The following is a 16,191-nucleotide window of genomic DNA, read 5'->3' on the forward strand; positions in this document are numbered from 1 at the left end:
GACTATCTATTGACGTACTCTAAGGTCATAATTGAGCCATACTGAGCTCATTTGTTTGTCGTCTTATCTTGTATCTCCATTACTCTTGGCATGCTGCCAGGCCCACACCCAAAGCTCAGGGAACATTCTCTTGAATGGTTCCTAGGTCGGTATGCAATCTGTGCATTTGATTGGTCCCATGTTTGGGTACTCAGGTGGGGTGTGGTTTCTAGATGTCCCTCTCAAAGAGAGGCCATCACTCTTGTGGATCACTAATGCCCATAACCCCAAGCAAGGGGGTCCACCCTCAAATGCTAGACCTAGTCCCCATTGTCCGTAACTGAACAGAAGGAAAACATTTCATTTCTTAATAAGCATACTATTGAAAAACAAAAAGAAATAGTACCAAGCAAGTGGATACATGTTGAAGCAGGATGACATTCCCTCCGTCTTTCATTCGGTTGTCCGCAACTGAAATGCTTCCTCATAAGCATCCAGGATTTCAGGACACTCCTGAAATGTAGCTCTGTCCACCCATTGGGCATCGGTGGATGGGAGCCCTCTGAACTTCCAAAGGTACATTTTGCGAGTCGTGCCTCGACGTCCCGTAGTGAAGTTATGCAAAATAATTTGCTCTGGGATCAACAAGATCTCAGTGTCCTCTACTTCAGGTGCATCGTCCAGTGTGGGCTCTTGAGGTGGTTCCCCAATGAAGGGTTTCACCAAGCTTACGTGGAAGACATTGTGGATCTTCCAATGCTCTGGAAGTCTCAATCGGACCGAGACATCATTTATTACCTGCAACACCTGAAAAGGACCATAATATCGAAAGGATAGCTTGAAGTAGATGCGCTTTTTGCCCACTTTGGTTTTTAACCGGGCTTTCTCAAATTTCAATAAGACCCATTGGCCTTCTTTCACTGCAAACGCCCTCCGTCTTTTATTTGCAGCTGCTCTTTGTTTCTCCTGTGCCTTTTGAATGGCTGCTCGAACCGTGGCATAAGCAGAGTCATAATCCTTGCATGACCATCCTGGGTAAGAGAAGCCCCAAGGCAATCGCCACTGGCATCAGCTGCTACTAGGAATGGTTTCCTTAAGTCAGGAATGATAAGTACAGGAGCTGTAGTCAGGGCATGCTTTAGAGCATTAAAAGAGTCCTTTTCTTTTTGGGTCCATCTGAACTTTAGATTTTTCTTAGTGAGATCATGTAGAGGAGCTGCAAGTTCAGCAAAATGCCAAATAAACCTTCGGTAATATGAGCATAGGCCTAGAAAAGACCTTACCTCATGGGCATTCTTCAAGTCAGGCCACTCTACAATTGTCTGTATCTTGGCTAGGTCCATACGGACACCTTCTCGTGAGATAATGTGACCAAGATAGTGAATCTTAGGAAGAAAGAACTCACTTTTCTTCTCATTGATGTAAAGAGCATTTTCAGCTAAAATTTGAAATACAATCTTTAGATGTTCCTTATGCTCTTCCTCATTCTTGCTAAAAATGAGGATGTCATCAAAGAAGACGGCAGTGAACTGTCTATAGTTCCTGAACAACCGTTCCATCAGTCGATTGAACGTGGCTGGGGCATTAGTAAGGCCAAATGGCATTACCATATATTCATACAGCCCAAATGTGGTTCGGAAGGCTGTTTTATGAATGTCCTTGGTACAACTCATACCTGATGGTAGCCACTCTTAAGATCTATGCGGCTGAAAATTTCAAATCCTCCTAAACGATCAAAGATATCGTCTATACGAGGAATTGGGAAACGATTCTTAACCGTCTGTTTGTTTAAGGCTCTATAGTCTATGCACATCCTGAAGGTTTTATCCTTCTTTTGGACTAGTAAGACAGGAGAGCAAAAAGAAGAACTACTGGGTTGGATCAATCCCTTGTCCAAGAGTTCTTGGACTTGCTTGAAGATTTCATCTTGTTGAGATTGACTAACTCTATATGGGGGTCTATTTGGAGGTGAAGACCCTGGAACTATGTCAATTTTGTGATCCTCTGGTCTCTCAGAGGTGACTAGGAAGTTCTTGAGAGAAGCAATTAGAGAATTCCTCAAGGAAATCTAATCTTTCTTTTGTGAGAGGATCTGACTTTTCTTCACTTGGTTGCTTATCGCGTACAAACACTAGAAAAGAACATACTCCTTTCTTAAGCAAATTGGGAGATCGTGCATGACTTACCATAGGAATGGTGTTTCCTGAAACTCCCGCTGTAATGCTCACATCTCTACCCTTATGTTGGAGGGTTAGAATATTCTTCACATAATCGATTCGGGGGTTGACTTGCTTATGCCAGGGCATGCCAAGAATTACATCTGATCCTTGAAGTGGTGCCACCATGAAGGGTAGATGATCCAAGTACCCCTGGATGTGTACCCGAAGCTTGCCGATGATGGGGTACACCTTCTCTTCTTGGTTCTTGAAGGCTGCAGTTGCCTCCAAGGCTTCTCCTTTATCCTCTGGGGCTATCCCCAAGTTCTGTGCCATCTCATGAGAAATAAAGTTGTGAGTAGCTCCACTATCGAACAAAAACAAAGCGGATTGATCCTTTACCTGACCCCATGTTTTCAACAAACTATGGGTGTCATTTACAGCTCCCTTTTCCGGAGATGCTTCCACCTTGTTGACTACCAAAACTGGCTTTTTGAGGGCTGCTTCTTTGTTGCTGTTATTTTTGGCAGCTTGAGGGCATTCGTAGAAGTTGTGGCCTCGATCGCCACACTTGAAACACCGCCCTTCAGAGTAATACTTTTGCTTCTGTTGTGGAGACAATGAGCTGAAAGTGCGGGCTGCTTTCTTCGAAGGAGGCTGGCTGGCTGACTTTTGCTCTTTTGGTGCATCCTTTGCTGTCTCCTTACCCTTTTGTTCCTTGGAAGAGGTTCCCTGGGACTTACGCTTGTTGTTGCTGCCATTCCGCTTGTTGGAGAAAGATTGTTTCTTCTCCACCTTCAAGGCGATGTTGATGGTGTCTTCGAGAGAAGTAGGAGTGGCAATGTCCACCTCATGCTGAACGATATACCGTAGGCCAGCAAAGAACTTCCTTTGCTGCTCTTTTTTATCCTTCCTACTGAATGCTTGAACTTTTAACAAAGTATCCCAAAAACGATCAACATACTCACTGACTTTCTCTTCTTGGCGTTGGCGGAGGATGTCCCACTGCACCATTGTATCTCTCTTAAACTCCTTAGGCAGGAAGTGCCTCATCAAGTTCTTCTTGAAGTGCTTCCAGGTGTGGGCTTGCTGTCCAGTGTTGACCATAGCTGCCCACCAGAGTGAAGCACGGTCTTGCATGTGCAGGACGGCAAACCGGATCTTCGCCTTGTCTTCGTACTCGTCCCCATCAAAGAAATACTCGAGGTCTCGGATCCAGGCCAGCAAGACCTCGGGCTTGTCCTCTCCCTTGTACTTGGTAAACTTGAAGAGCTTATCTCCAAGAGGTACCTTATGCTTTGCATACCTTCGTCTCCGTGGACGTCTCGAAGGAGATGGACTCCGATGACGCCGTCTATCTCGAGGAGGGAAAGAAGAGGATGATCTTCCCTCCTTGTTGGAATTGGTGTTGTCCGCACGGCCTCTTCCTTGGGATTGGGGCCCTATGTCATGAGTTCCTGCTTGGCTGCTTTCCAGCACTTGAACCTGTTGAGCAATGTTTGCCAAGACAACACTCAACTCATGCAGGTTAGGAGGAGGGTCAGGTCCATTGGCTGCCATGATGACAAGATAACTCAATGAAGGAGAGACTCAACAAGAGAAAGCACAGAGTACAGGACCACTGCCTAAGCTCTGATACCAATGTAAACTACTCGGTGCTTTCTATCAATTCAAACAACGGACTTTTGCAGAGGCATTTGAATGAGATGATTGCGAGTTGCCAAACACATATACTTGAACTTAAGAGTTTGCAATTAAGCTGGAATTAAGACTTATACAGCTTAAACACAAAGTGACATCATTGGAGAATGCAATATGATTGAGGGGCCAAGACGGGCCCCCCCCCTTATCCAGGCTCACTTTATTCTTGAAAATGGAGATACAAGACCAAGGTGCAATGCACCTTCCAAACTGATGAACTCAGTGAAAACCTAGGACCTAGATACAAGACTCAGGAGCATATGTACAAGGTAGACAACAAAAAGGAGGACTCCAAGCTCAGGTTTCAGCTCTTGGCTTGCCCAATCCACAAGGAAGAAGCCTGCAACAATCACCACTTACATCCAACATTAGAGATAAACACTAGTTTCTAGGAAACAACATGAAATAGTGCTGTAAATGAGATAAACTTGACAATACAGGCTCCCTTCGTGACTTGGCCCTTTTGTAGATGAAGTCCTTGATGCCTCTGAAGCTACCTTGGGTGAGGAGAGTGTGGAAATGGGGCTGGAATGAGAACAGCTTAGAAAAACAGCCTGTAGGCTAGAGAGAGAAAGCTTTTATGGAGTGATAGCTGTAGAGAGAGAGTGCCTATGCTGATCCCAAGGGAGGAGATGTAAGAGAGGAGCTGCTGCTGTTCCAGAGGTGCACAGAAAGGCAGATTTCTGCAAGGGAAATGGGCTGGAACAGTAGAGAGAGAAATTCTGCAGTAGAGAGAGAAAGACTGCAGCAGGAGAGAGAAAGGGGCTGTGGCTGCTCCAGGCTAGGTGAAGGAGAGAGGATGCTGCTGCTGTTCCAGAAGAGCTGAGAGGGGGCAGATTTCTGGAGAGGAGGGGCTGGAACTGTAGAGAGAGAATGTGCTGTTGTAGAGAGAGAAAGTGCTGCTGAGGTGAGAGAATGGCCTGGGGAGAAGCTGGCTGCACCCAAGGAGCTGGAGAGGTTCTGCTGCATCATCTAAAAGGAGGGAGAAGAAAAGTGACGAAATTTTCATGTGTGGAATGAAGGGGAGAGGCCTTCTTTTATAGGCTCAGCCCCCCTCCTAGGCCTAGAGTGGAAGGTGGACACTTGTCCCAGATTTTTTTGGTGGGCTGCAGTCCCAAAGAGGACAGCCCACAACCTGCCCCAAATCTACCAGATTTGGGGCCAAACACTTGGCCTGCATGCCCTGCCACTTGCCATGCATGCTGCCACATGTGTGGGACAGGTGGACTGACCTGCCAGCTCAGATTCCAAGTGGCAGTCTGCCACGTGTCAGCTGCCACGTCACTCCCAAAAACCCTAAAATTTCAAAGTTGTCAGAATTTAATTCTGATCGCACACACGGGTTCCTAACAGCTTAGACTATCTATTGACGTACTCTAAGGTCATAATTGAACCATACTGAGCTCATTTGTTTGTCGTCTTATCTTGTATCTCCATTACTCTTGGCATGCTGCCAGGCCCACACCCAAAGCTCAGGGAACATTCTCTTGAATGGTTCCTCGGTCGGTATGCAATCTGTGCATTTGATTGGTCCCATGTTTGGGTACTCAGGTGGGGTGTGGTTTCTAGATGTCCCTCTCAAAGAGAGGCCATCACTCTTGTGGATCACTAATGCCCATAACCCCAAGCAAGGGGGTCCACCCTCAAATGCTAGACCTAGTCCCCATTGTCCGTAACTGAACAGAAGGAAAACATTTCATTTCTTAATAAGCATACTATTGAAAAACAAAAAGAAATAGTACCAAGCAAGTGGATACATGTTGAAGCAGGATGACAGCATGGATCAAACCCAAGGCTGAGACACGAAAGATGGGAATCAAACCCAATTGATGAATCCACGATACTCTGAGGTTCTCCTTTGAACTTGCTCCCAAGTCAAGCAAAACGTTAAAAAATGTCCAGCCAAACACTCACTAAGCTACTGTAGGGCGGGTTTGCAGTCCATCCATTGCTAGGCTGCAACGTGCAACCCTTGTGTGCCAGGCAGTGACACTAGCCACCGTCTCCCGGACGTCATCCTTGGAGCACTGTGTGGTGATAAATGAGACTTGGGTAATATCCCGTGTCCCTACTCACGATGTGTGCTGGGGAACCTCCCTCTACCTCAAACTAGAAGGCTTGGGTGCCCTTTGTGAGCTAGGCTACTATGCCCCATGCAAGCACCCAAGTGCCTGTTGAAGTCAAGCAATGATCTTGAGTGTGCTTCTCTAGATAAGCTAAGCTGCCGGTCATCACCATAAGTAGTTCTGTATAGACTCTTTAGAAGCTCCTATCCAGCGATCACAAGTAAGATCTCTCCACATCTGCTCTAATCAAGGGCCAACAGGGAGTCCTCAATGTGCCTATAGCCAAAAGGAGTAGCAGATCTTCTATGGCTGACAAAATGACCAAAGGCGGATCCAAAATTTGGGGAGATCGGTCGAAACTTTTGCTGCTATAGCCAATGCCTCGCACACAACTGTTGCCAAGGTGAGTAAGGCTAACTAAACGTTGGCAAGACGCGGCGAAGTATCGTGATGAACTAGAAAGGTTGGGGCAAAGACTAAGAAATGACCTTAGCTGCTACAGTGATACTACCACTCAGGTCTGCCCTCGTATTGACGCGCTTACATTGGCGGAAAGATAATATTTGTCTCGAGATCCGCCTCTAATTTTAATTCCGTATTGCAGACGTCTACAATGCGGATAAGATATGACAAAAAGGGTACTGGATCTGGCTACATGGCCTGCGTAGCCAAAAACAATTCCTCAGGATCTTGTTGCACCTCCCGAATAGATGACCCTCCCATAACCAAAGTCTCAATTGTGACTAATGCCTAAGACCACTCGCATCCAGGTAAATAACCCAACGCTTCCCCTAGCAACCAATCAAGATGACCCTCTACCAAGGTATCTCCTCCAAATAAGAATAGGCTTTACAAGTTGCTACTAAAGGGGGGCTCTAGCTGAGGTACTCCACCATCTACCATCCCAAACAAATGATTGCCTCGTACCCTCAAGGAAAACCCTATCCATAAAAACGGTCCTTGCTGGAACTCATCGCCAGTGTGGCCCAAACTCTCCCTCCGAGCCTCTGGAATGGTGGCATCACACTTTGCTATCCATCAATCAACTTGTCTCACATGTGAAGCTGCCGACTCTCTCATCTTGGTGTGCGATCTGCTCCAACGCACACACACACACACCCGTGTACATACATACAATAATACACATACATACATATGTACGCATGTATGTATGAATGTATGCACATACATATGTTCTATATATGTATGTTTAAGATTATGTATATATATATATACACATACATATAGATGTGTGTGTGTGTGTGTGTGTGTGTAACACTTTTTTTTTTAACGTGAAATCCATGTATGTTGATCTTACAAGCAGCAGTCCCTAAAGAGAGGACATGCACTTACAATGTCGGCCAATTTCGGTGTAAGACAAGTGAACACAGTAATCTATTTGACGAGCACACAGACAACCAGTGACACCAGGAGAAGAACTGATCATACTTTGGGATGGTAGCATGTCTTCCAAGCAACCAAATGCCTTCCAAGCAACCAAAACTGCTTGCCCATTGAAGTGGAGGGAAAACAAGCTCGAAGCCCTGCCATCAATCTGAAAAGGAAATCACGGGCCCACACACACACAAACACACACATATATGTGCGTACGTACATATGTATGTATGTCTATGTCTTTAAATATACATATGTGTGTACCTGTATGTGTATACACACACATATATATGTAGACAGCTCATACATGTGTGTGTGTGTGCGCGCGCACATACACACACACACACACATATAGAGAGAGAGAGGGAGAGAAAAAGAGAGATATACACATATATGTATGCATGTATGTACATCTCTCTCTCTCTCTCTCTTTCTCTCTCTCTCTCTCTCATGGACAGTACTTCATAGACACAGTTTCACTTACAAGAGCAGCCAGTGGAGATAGTGCAGTCCTGCACTTTAACTAGCGATAGTCTTCACAAGACCAGTGTCCACGATGATCCATGCAGCCATGGCACAACTTACATGAGGTCAGGGGGCTTTGACTCGACAAGAACCACCTTGCTTCTGGGCCTACTTCCAGGACCCGCTGACAAAGGGGTGGCAGGTTGATACACTAGTGAGGCCGACAACCATGTATGCAGCACCCTTCTAGAGGAGTGATCTCTGGGCGTGGGGTTGTGCAATGGCATTGATTGGAGATCTGAGAGGCTACAGGTGATTATGGGCTCTCGGATGATTTTGAGGAAGCCCTCAGTCCCTCATCAGATAGTACAAGCAGAGTTAATCATGACGCCACTCCAGATTGATGCTATATTTCACAGGGTTTGGGCCCTACCTAGCTAGAGATTACCAAGATTGGCACTAGAGCCATCTAGAAAACAGCAGATAGAGTGGTTAGCACAGCCTAGTATGCATGTATATTTCAGATGGTTTGCCAGTCGGGTTGTTTAGATGGATCAATGCCCCCCCTTTTCAGTATAGTTAGGATGCCTCGTCTCCTCTCGTCCCTCAAGATGAGATCAACTGTATTATACGGTTGGATCTACTCCAGCTCTATATGTCATGAACTTGGGGGGGCCAGAATAGGAGTTCCCAACCAAGATCTAGTTCTATCACGATCAGTTCTTGAAAGTATCAGAGGATGGAGTGATTATCAGACAGTAGTACCTAGAGGACAGCCGAGTCTCACATGCATTGAGGATTGCATTGCAAAGATGCGAGTGTCACCCCACCAGCTGAGGCTTGAGTCAAGGAGAGCCGTAGGTACACCTAGAGAGGAGGGGATATGCAGGCTATGCACTCTGGAGGGGCAGAGGAGCATTTCCTATGTACTTGATCAGTCTATTCTGAGATCCGTGGACGATACCATTGCCTTTTTCAGGAGGGGCACGGTTTTGGGTCACTCTCTTGACTGATCCACTTTCATGATCAGGTCTGCATTGGTTTCTATTTGATTGGGATGCGGTGACACAAAGAAACCCTACTGAGACAAATCAGACAGCAGGAGATGATAGTGCCACAAGAGACAGAAATTGACCGAACATAGCGGCATGTCACAGATTTATACACATTCAAGTAGTCCCAAGGCATAGTGGAGTCGAAGAGATGGAGCTAGCTGATATGAGAGTGGAGTGGATCAGCGGGAAGAGACAACGTAGGAGTGTGGTGCCCGAGACATGAAGACCACGCACGGTGCAGAGGTTGACCAAAACACACAGGATGGAGGTCCAACCTATCTCAGCTCTAAGCAAAGGGGACTGTCAGGGTCGAGGTGTCACCCTTGATATGGCCCACCTGATGCAGAGATCATGGGGGCCACCGCCCTATCACAGCAAGAGATGACCCGGCAGAATCAGATATGAGATATCTTCACATCCCACCGGAGGGGGCTGCCATGGCACCAAGATCATAGATGATAGTCGGTCACATCTACCAGAGACATGAAGACCACACACCATGCAGAGGCTGACCAAAGTACACACGATGGATGTCCAACCTATCTCAGCTCTAAGCATAGGACTGTCAAAGTTGAGGTGTCACTCGATATGGCCCACCTGATACAGAGATCATGGAAGCCACTGTCCCACCACAGAGAGAGATGACCCAGCAGAGATAGATATGAGGTATCTTCACATCCCACCAGAGGGGGCTGCCATGCCACCAAGATCACAGATGATAGTCGGTCACATCACCTACCATCTCAGAATTTTTGAAATTTGGGTCTTGAGTACTACTTCTTGAATTTCTTCGTATAGCACTGAGTAAAGGCCCTAGCAAGCCCTTTGCCTCAGCCCATAGTGGCTTATACAAGTTACTTTTTTTATTGAACCTTGTCTCATATGCCCGTGAGGCCTTCTGGGGAGAGAGAGAGGGAGAGAGAGAGAGAGAGAGAGAGAGAGAGAGAGAGAAACTCATGGAAGACCAAAAGATATATGAGACCAATAAATAGCTTATTACATCAAATCCCCAAAATGTAAATGCATGAAGTATCTCCATAGGAGTGCATGAAGCAACTCCAAAATTATTATAAAAATATAACTATTTGTAATGCTCCTTCCCATGCTCTAGTATGGCAGACCTGACGTTGATAAACTAACTAACTAAACTAAAAACTTATTCGTGAACTGATGAAACTAAGGACCGTAATGACTGATGACTGACTTGGTGACTAAATGGATAACAAAAAGCAGCAAACAAAATAATGACAAACAGACTTGACCTGACTAACCTAATAATGACGGATTGGCTGGGTTGGGCTAGCAGAGGAGGAGCGGAAGCAGAATAGAGGTAGAACAGATGCAGGAGAGAGAGAGAGAGAGAGAGAGAGAGAGAGAGAGATGATTAAAGTCCTCAAGGCCCTTCACGATCTATGAGACTAGTGGACCACTATTACGATAAATAGTGGTTTACTACATCCAGTAAAACAAATCTCTACAAAGCTTTCTATGTCATGAGTATTTGCTGAGCTAATTTGTGTGCTAGCCCAAGGACTTTGTTGTGGTGCTCCAAGATTTCTTTTAGGTAGCTTCCAAACTTGTAGGTTGGCTGTTCCAGTAGATTTTTCAGGTTGCCCCTGCTGCCACTATGCTTTTCTCTGATGTGTGCATATGCTCGGCATTTCGGGTGCACATATTGATCATCTTCTACCTCCACAGTAGGGCAGATTTTGCATATCCTTTCCACTCTTGGGATCTTGGGCCATGCCCATCTGCCCCTCTCCACCTCTAGATCATGTGAGCTGGTCTTATTTTGCAGATTAGAAGCCGAGGGGATGTCACCAAATGTGTAATATCCAAGCAAGTGACAAAGAAAATATTACTTTCTTTTTTAACTTCCAGCCAAGAGCATGGCATTGACCCCAGTCAAACAACCTTGGCCACGGTCAAGAAGGGTTCACCATGATCAACCAACGAATCAAATAACCGGCTTCGGTCAGAGAGTTGACTTCGGTCAAAGTGACTAGGCCTTGGTCAAAATGGCTTGACCCCAGTCAAGAAGGATTGACTGTGGTCAACAGGTTGCTACGGTCACCAAGATATTTGATTTTTCATTGGCTTGGCAGGGGCACCCGCATAGTCTAGGATTAGTAAGTATTTCATTTGCATGCGAAAGTCTAACAATTAATGGGTGCCATGTTTGTGTACTATCAACTAATTGTTGCAAGTTTCAAGAGTGGTTTATTGTCCCTGTTTTACGGGGTCTGTGCCATCTCTCAAGAGGCGTTCACCTTGCGTGTGACCAAAGGCTTGGAAGGTCCCAGAAGCCCCCACTCTTGTACAGAGTTCTTTGGTTTTCTGTCATTCTTGCTTCGGCTGGAAGCTTGTACTTGTTGGAACCGTCACACTACACTGAACTCCTTGTGCCTCTGCCCATCTGCTGATTTTTCGCTCAAGGATGATTCCATATAATTTGGCCATTAGGCTGCTCACCGTGATGGTCCTGTAGTTTTTAGCCACCTTGCTGTCCCCTCCTTTGTGGATAGACACACTCCTGCTAACTTGCCATTTTGGAGGGAAACCCTCCTCTGAAGCCTTATTCATGATCTCGGAAATCAGCCCCTTTGTCTTTTCACCACACCCTTTTTAGCATTTCACTAAACCTCGTCTGTTTGGGGCCGTTCCGTTCGCTAGCTTTTTCAGCCCTCTTTCCACACCCTTGTCTGTTATGGCATCATTTGTCGATTTGGATAGAGAATCAAGGGGGTTATGGGTAACGGAGAAAGATTTAACGTTTGTGAAAGACCGAAGGGTATATGAGACTAGAAAAAACCAAATACAATGAAAACTAAAGCGTAGGGCCACTAAACAGGCACACCCGAGCCCAAGGCTGATGTTTGATACGAGAGTAAATAAATATGAGAGAAAGAAACCCAAGGCAAGGATAGAGAGGAAGATCCCTGGCCATCACCCCCCTGTTTAACTATCAATCAATCCGAGTGGCGGGACATGTGTGTTCTATCCATCAATCTGAGAAAGCTCAGGCAGAGAGGGTGATGAAGAGAGAGATTTATTTGCATCTAAAAACTAAAGACCTATGAAACCAAAATCTAAGATACATCATGCTCTTACCTCCCATGTAGGGAAACTAGAGGTGTGTAGTACCCCTTCAATGAAAATAAAACTGTGAAACAAATATTGGTGCACCCAAAAGAGGTGGCCATGTGTCACGATTGTGAAGTGCAGGGTGCAGGGGTCTCAATCCCTACCCCATAGCCATGCATGCATAATGAGGGGTTGTTACCATTTCAATATATCCAAGGCCCATCAAGTTACCAAATTGCATATGGGACTCTTTGTCCCTTTATATCCATGTGTCGCAAGCATGCAAGGGGACGGCCATTACCCCTCTCAATTTCATGGCCACACGAGGGATTGGCACATGTTCCAACAAACCCCCATGGGCCAAGCACCAAGTACGAGGTCTGACCACCCATACAGGGCCAGGTCAGCCATTAAATGTTAATTACCCAAAGAGGGCAGAAATCTAACCACCCACATAAGGCCAGGCCAGTCAATCAAGGTGACCACCCACAAAGGGCCAAGTGGACCAGTAAGCGTGACCACACAAGGGCCAGGTTGGAAATCAATGGCGCAGAACAGGTCACACAGCTGCCAATCACAGAACAGTCACCGCAAGCATACAGTTGTCTCTGTCCTTGCTATACACAGCAGCCGCCGCCTCCAACAGATACTGAAGAATCCAGGGAGACTGCCTTGTATTAAGGCACTTTTAAGCAGTTGTCCAAAAAAGTATCTGTAGTTGGCTTGCATACCTCAGAGCCAAACTGGCAGAAGCTCAGCTGATGGCTGCCCTACATCCTATCCTTGGATCCGGACGAACCCAGGTGATGTGGGGCTACCTTCTCGCCTGCAAGCACTAGACCCCATTGACCATGTTGTGCCGACTAATTCAAGCTCCTCTATCCATGCTTTACACCTGTTCCTGCATTATTACCATGACGAAGCTACTTCATAGTCATCCTTCTTCAAAATTCAACTGCTAACCCTATTCAGCAGTTGCAGACTGGTCACAGCTGGAAACTGTATTGCTGCCTTGCTTAAGGTCTTGTAAGATGCACAAGCTCCTGTTTGTGGAGAAATTTCTCCAGCTACCCTCTCTTCTCAGCAAGTGCAAACTCTCTATGATTATTTCCGGGAGTCACGCAATGGCCTAAATCGTTGTTCTTTCAATAGTTACCTCTTGCTCCCCTTTTTCACTAAAATCCCCTGTCAGACTTTCAGGTTGAGAATTGCACATACGCAGGTTGCCTGTCTGTGTCTCCATTTCACCAGCAACCTCCTACAGTCTTCTTGTTGATAAGGTAATGCTCAGAGATCATGTGAAGCAAAAATTGAAGAGTACAGGTTAGAAAATTAGCCAGAAACCCCTCTGAAAGCATTCAGATAATGTTAAGACCCCTCGAGGTCGCTTGAATGAATGTTCCCATCCCTCTGCCAGCAGAAATTTTGGCCAAAATCCGTTGAGAGTGATCGAGAGAAGCACTTGTACATTAAAATTTGACCAATATCTTTGGGGAAGGACGGGTTCCCTTATTTGGCGTCATGTGTCTCATTTTCCTTCCTCACGTAAAAGCTGGATTACCTATCAAGCTTCTCTACCTGATTCAACACCGTAGGGCCATGAAAAGAGTAATCTTGAGTGAACGTGTTGCCACTTAAGCTTAACGTACAAATCTATAATATGGACTCGTATCAACCTGCAGAGATATCTAGTTACAAGCGGAGAGGAAGAATATAAAATAAGCTCCGACTTCAGTGTTAATATTTAAGAAACGGCGCAAAAGACGTTAAGCCTATGGCAGCCCTCTACTACCATCGTGGAGTTTTATGCATTGACCCATGATCTTGTCAGTAAATTGGCTGCTTGACCTTTAAGACTATAGATTCCAGTAAGTTTGACTCACTCTGAATCAATGTCATACTCTTCTCAAAAAGCCAATTTTTGAGAGAAACAACAAATCGCCCAACGCTGGCCGGGGGTCATTAGGGGGAAGTTGACTAGGAAAGAAAGGCCTTTTTGCTCATCAGCCTTATGTGCGGAAACATAGAGCATGACACAACATATACGGCATCCAATTAAACATGCTTTGCTTCCGTAAAGCAAAAGCTGATTCCACCCGTGGTCGCTTTTCTTCAAGATCAAATCGCTTTTCTATTGCTTACAATTTCGATCTCTTCGCTCATCACAGCTGACCGCAAGGTCAGACTTGGCATATGGTCTGATTGCTCTTCAAATCAGCATCGCATGATTCGACCCACAGAGAGAATTGAAACATGGACCATAAGACTTTCGATAATGAAGAATGCAGACCATTTAAGCAAATACATCGGGAAATCCCCACTCTCTATGTAGACGGTCGTACTGGAAACGACACAGCTAATAAGCGTTATCTTCCACCACACAGTACTTTTCAATGATATCCTGAATTTTGGGCGAGAAAATGGGACGGCTGGCAGACGAAAGACGGGCGCTTGACATCAAAGGGAGAGAGAGTATCGAGCAATATTTACGGCGTTAAGAAGGACAATCACGCTCAGAATGAGAGCCATACTTGCAGCGCGAAAGCGCAATCAAGAATTGGGTGATGGGGGTGCGCGATTGCCATCGAAAGTCGCAAACTTGAGAGGGGAAAAGGATGTGGGGGAGATTTACCTTCAACAGAATTCATGGGGATGCGATGAGTGATGAGAGAAGAGGAAAGGGGAGGTGGTGATGCAAAGGAAGGGGAGGGCGGCAGCAGGCGATGGATAAATTGGACCCAAATGCAGAAATCCAACAAAAAACGGCGAAGAAGACGAGAAAGCAAGAGACGAGAGACGTGTTTCTTTCTTCTGAAATGCCGACTCTCCTCAGACTCTTCTTCATTCATTCATTTCATTCACATCATCATCATCATCATCATCATCATCATCACCACCATCATCATCACCATCATCATCATGTCCAAAAGCTTGGCCCCCTCATGCCCTTGTCTTGCCTCGCGAGTCGGTGTTCACGAGACCAGGTTTTCCGCCTGTCATAATACAGAAACGCATGACGCTTTTTCAACGTTTTTTAGCCCACAATATAACTTAACCATGAAACGCTTTGTGGATTTATGGATCTGAGAAAGAGAGAAAGAGAGAGAGAGAGAGAGAGAGAGAGAGATGCATCTATATATCATCATAAGTACTTTGGGTTTAACAATTTTCTAACTTGATATGGAAGGGAAATCAATTGGGAGGCAATGGATGAGGAGGAGGAGAAGAAGAGGAGGTCACAAAGCTTAGGGGTCAATTCCTCCCAACTTTTTTTTAAGATTAAATTCCCAAACTTCGTACAAGGTACAGGTAGGGTAGCGAGATTTCTAGTTCTTTAACCCCCTTTCTAAAATTTTCTATGTTTTCTTTCTAGTTCTTTCCTAGAATTTCTATGATTTTTATCCTTTTAAAACCCTTTTCTAACCTATTTGTGTAAAGAACTCAAAGAAAAAAGCAAACGAGAAGATTCCCATGTGCCTTGATTATATCATGTCGTATCTTGAAGGCACCTTTGTGGCCAAGTGGTTAGACTAATAGCATTGCACTAATGGATTTTTACTTTAAAATTGAGGGTGTCATTATAATGTGGGCCATTGCAACGTGCTAGAAGCCATGGCTCCTCAATGAACATACAAACTTTGAGGTTTTCAAAATCCTTTTGGATAGATTGTGCAAAGAAACGTAGGGGTTGCTAGGTTTGATGATTCATTAATCACTCAAACTCAATCAACTAATCAAAAGGTTATCTCTTAAGGATAATGAGAAACAAAGTGATGAGAACTTCTCTCCTTGAGTCCATGCCAAGTAGCTTCATCAACCAAGATGCTATGGGTCTCTAGAGTGTATTCATTGGGAGTCAAGGAGCATCTATGGTATATCAAGAAAAAGGATTTCTTATACTTCTACAATGAATAGAATAAACAAGTGAAAGAAATGAATGACTTTTGTCATTCATAAGGCCTGCCCAAAATGTAAAACAAAGGAGGTAGTGAATGGAGAGAGAGAGACGGAATGACAATAAAAACGAGGGGCCCTGAGTCTTGAATGGTCACTGCCAAACTCGTCTCAAACCCATTAGTGCACTTAACTCCCACTTGATGGCAACCAATCAAAGCATCACACCTATTTTAGAAGCAAATTAATCCTAAAAATTCCAAATTTTTACTTTACAAAATGAGAACGATTGCTAAGGCTACCAATAACCCTCCTTGTTACTTCAAGAAAAAACAAGTTTACCAATAGTTTGTTTGAAGATGAAGGGTGTTATGTTCAGAAACACATGTTCATGGG

The 16,191-nt window shown here is 45.1% G+C and overlaps 1 protein-coding gene across 5 annotated transcripts in view; it reads right to left on the bottom strand.

Annotated features, from left to right (window-relative positions):
* The window catches only part of LOC147905703 (F-box protein SKP2B-like), a 31,081-nt gene extending 16,384 nt beyond the window's left edge, over positions 1-14,697 (bottom strand). For 3 of the 5 annotated variants that reach the window (XM_087374187.1, XM_087374178.1, XM_087374213.1), the window contains exon 1: positions 14,534-14,697. In XM_087374187.1, the coding sequence (XP_087230313.1) occupies positions 14,534-14,549 (16 nt within the window). In that variant the 5' untranslated portion in view covers positions 14,550-14,697. The other 2 variants (XM_087374195.1, XM_087374204.1) reach the window with 2 other exon arrangements.
* Between the last annotated feature and the right edge of the window lie 1,494 nt (positions 14,698-16,191).

This window comes from Dipteris shenzhenensis, chromosome 1 (genome assembly GCF_047967505.1).
Source record: "Dipteris shenzhenensis isolate YYH24624 ecotype China chromosome 1, Dip_SZ_1.0, whole genome shotgun sequence".
Taxonomy (NCBI): domain Eukaryota; kingdom Viridiplantae; phylum Streptophyta; class Polypodiopsida; order Gleicheniales; family Dipteridaceae; genus Dipteris; species Dipteris shenzhenensis.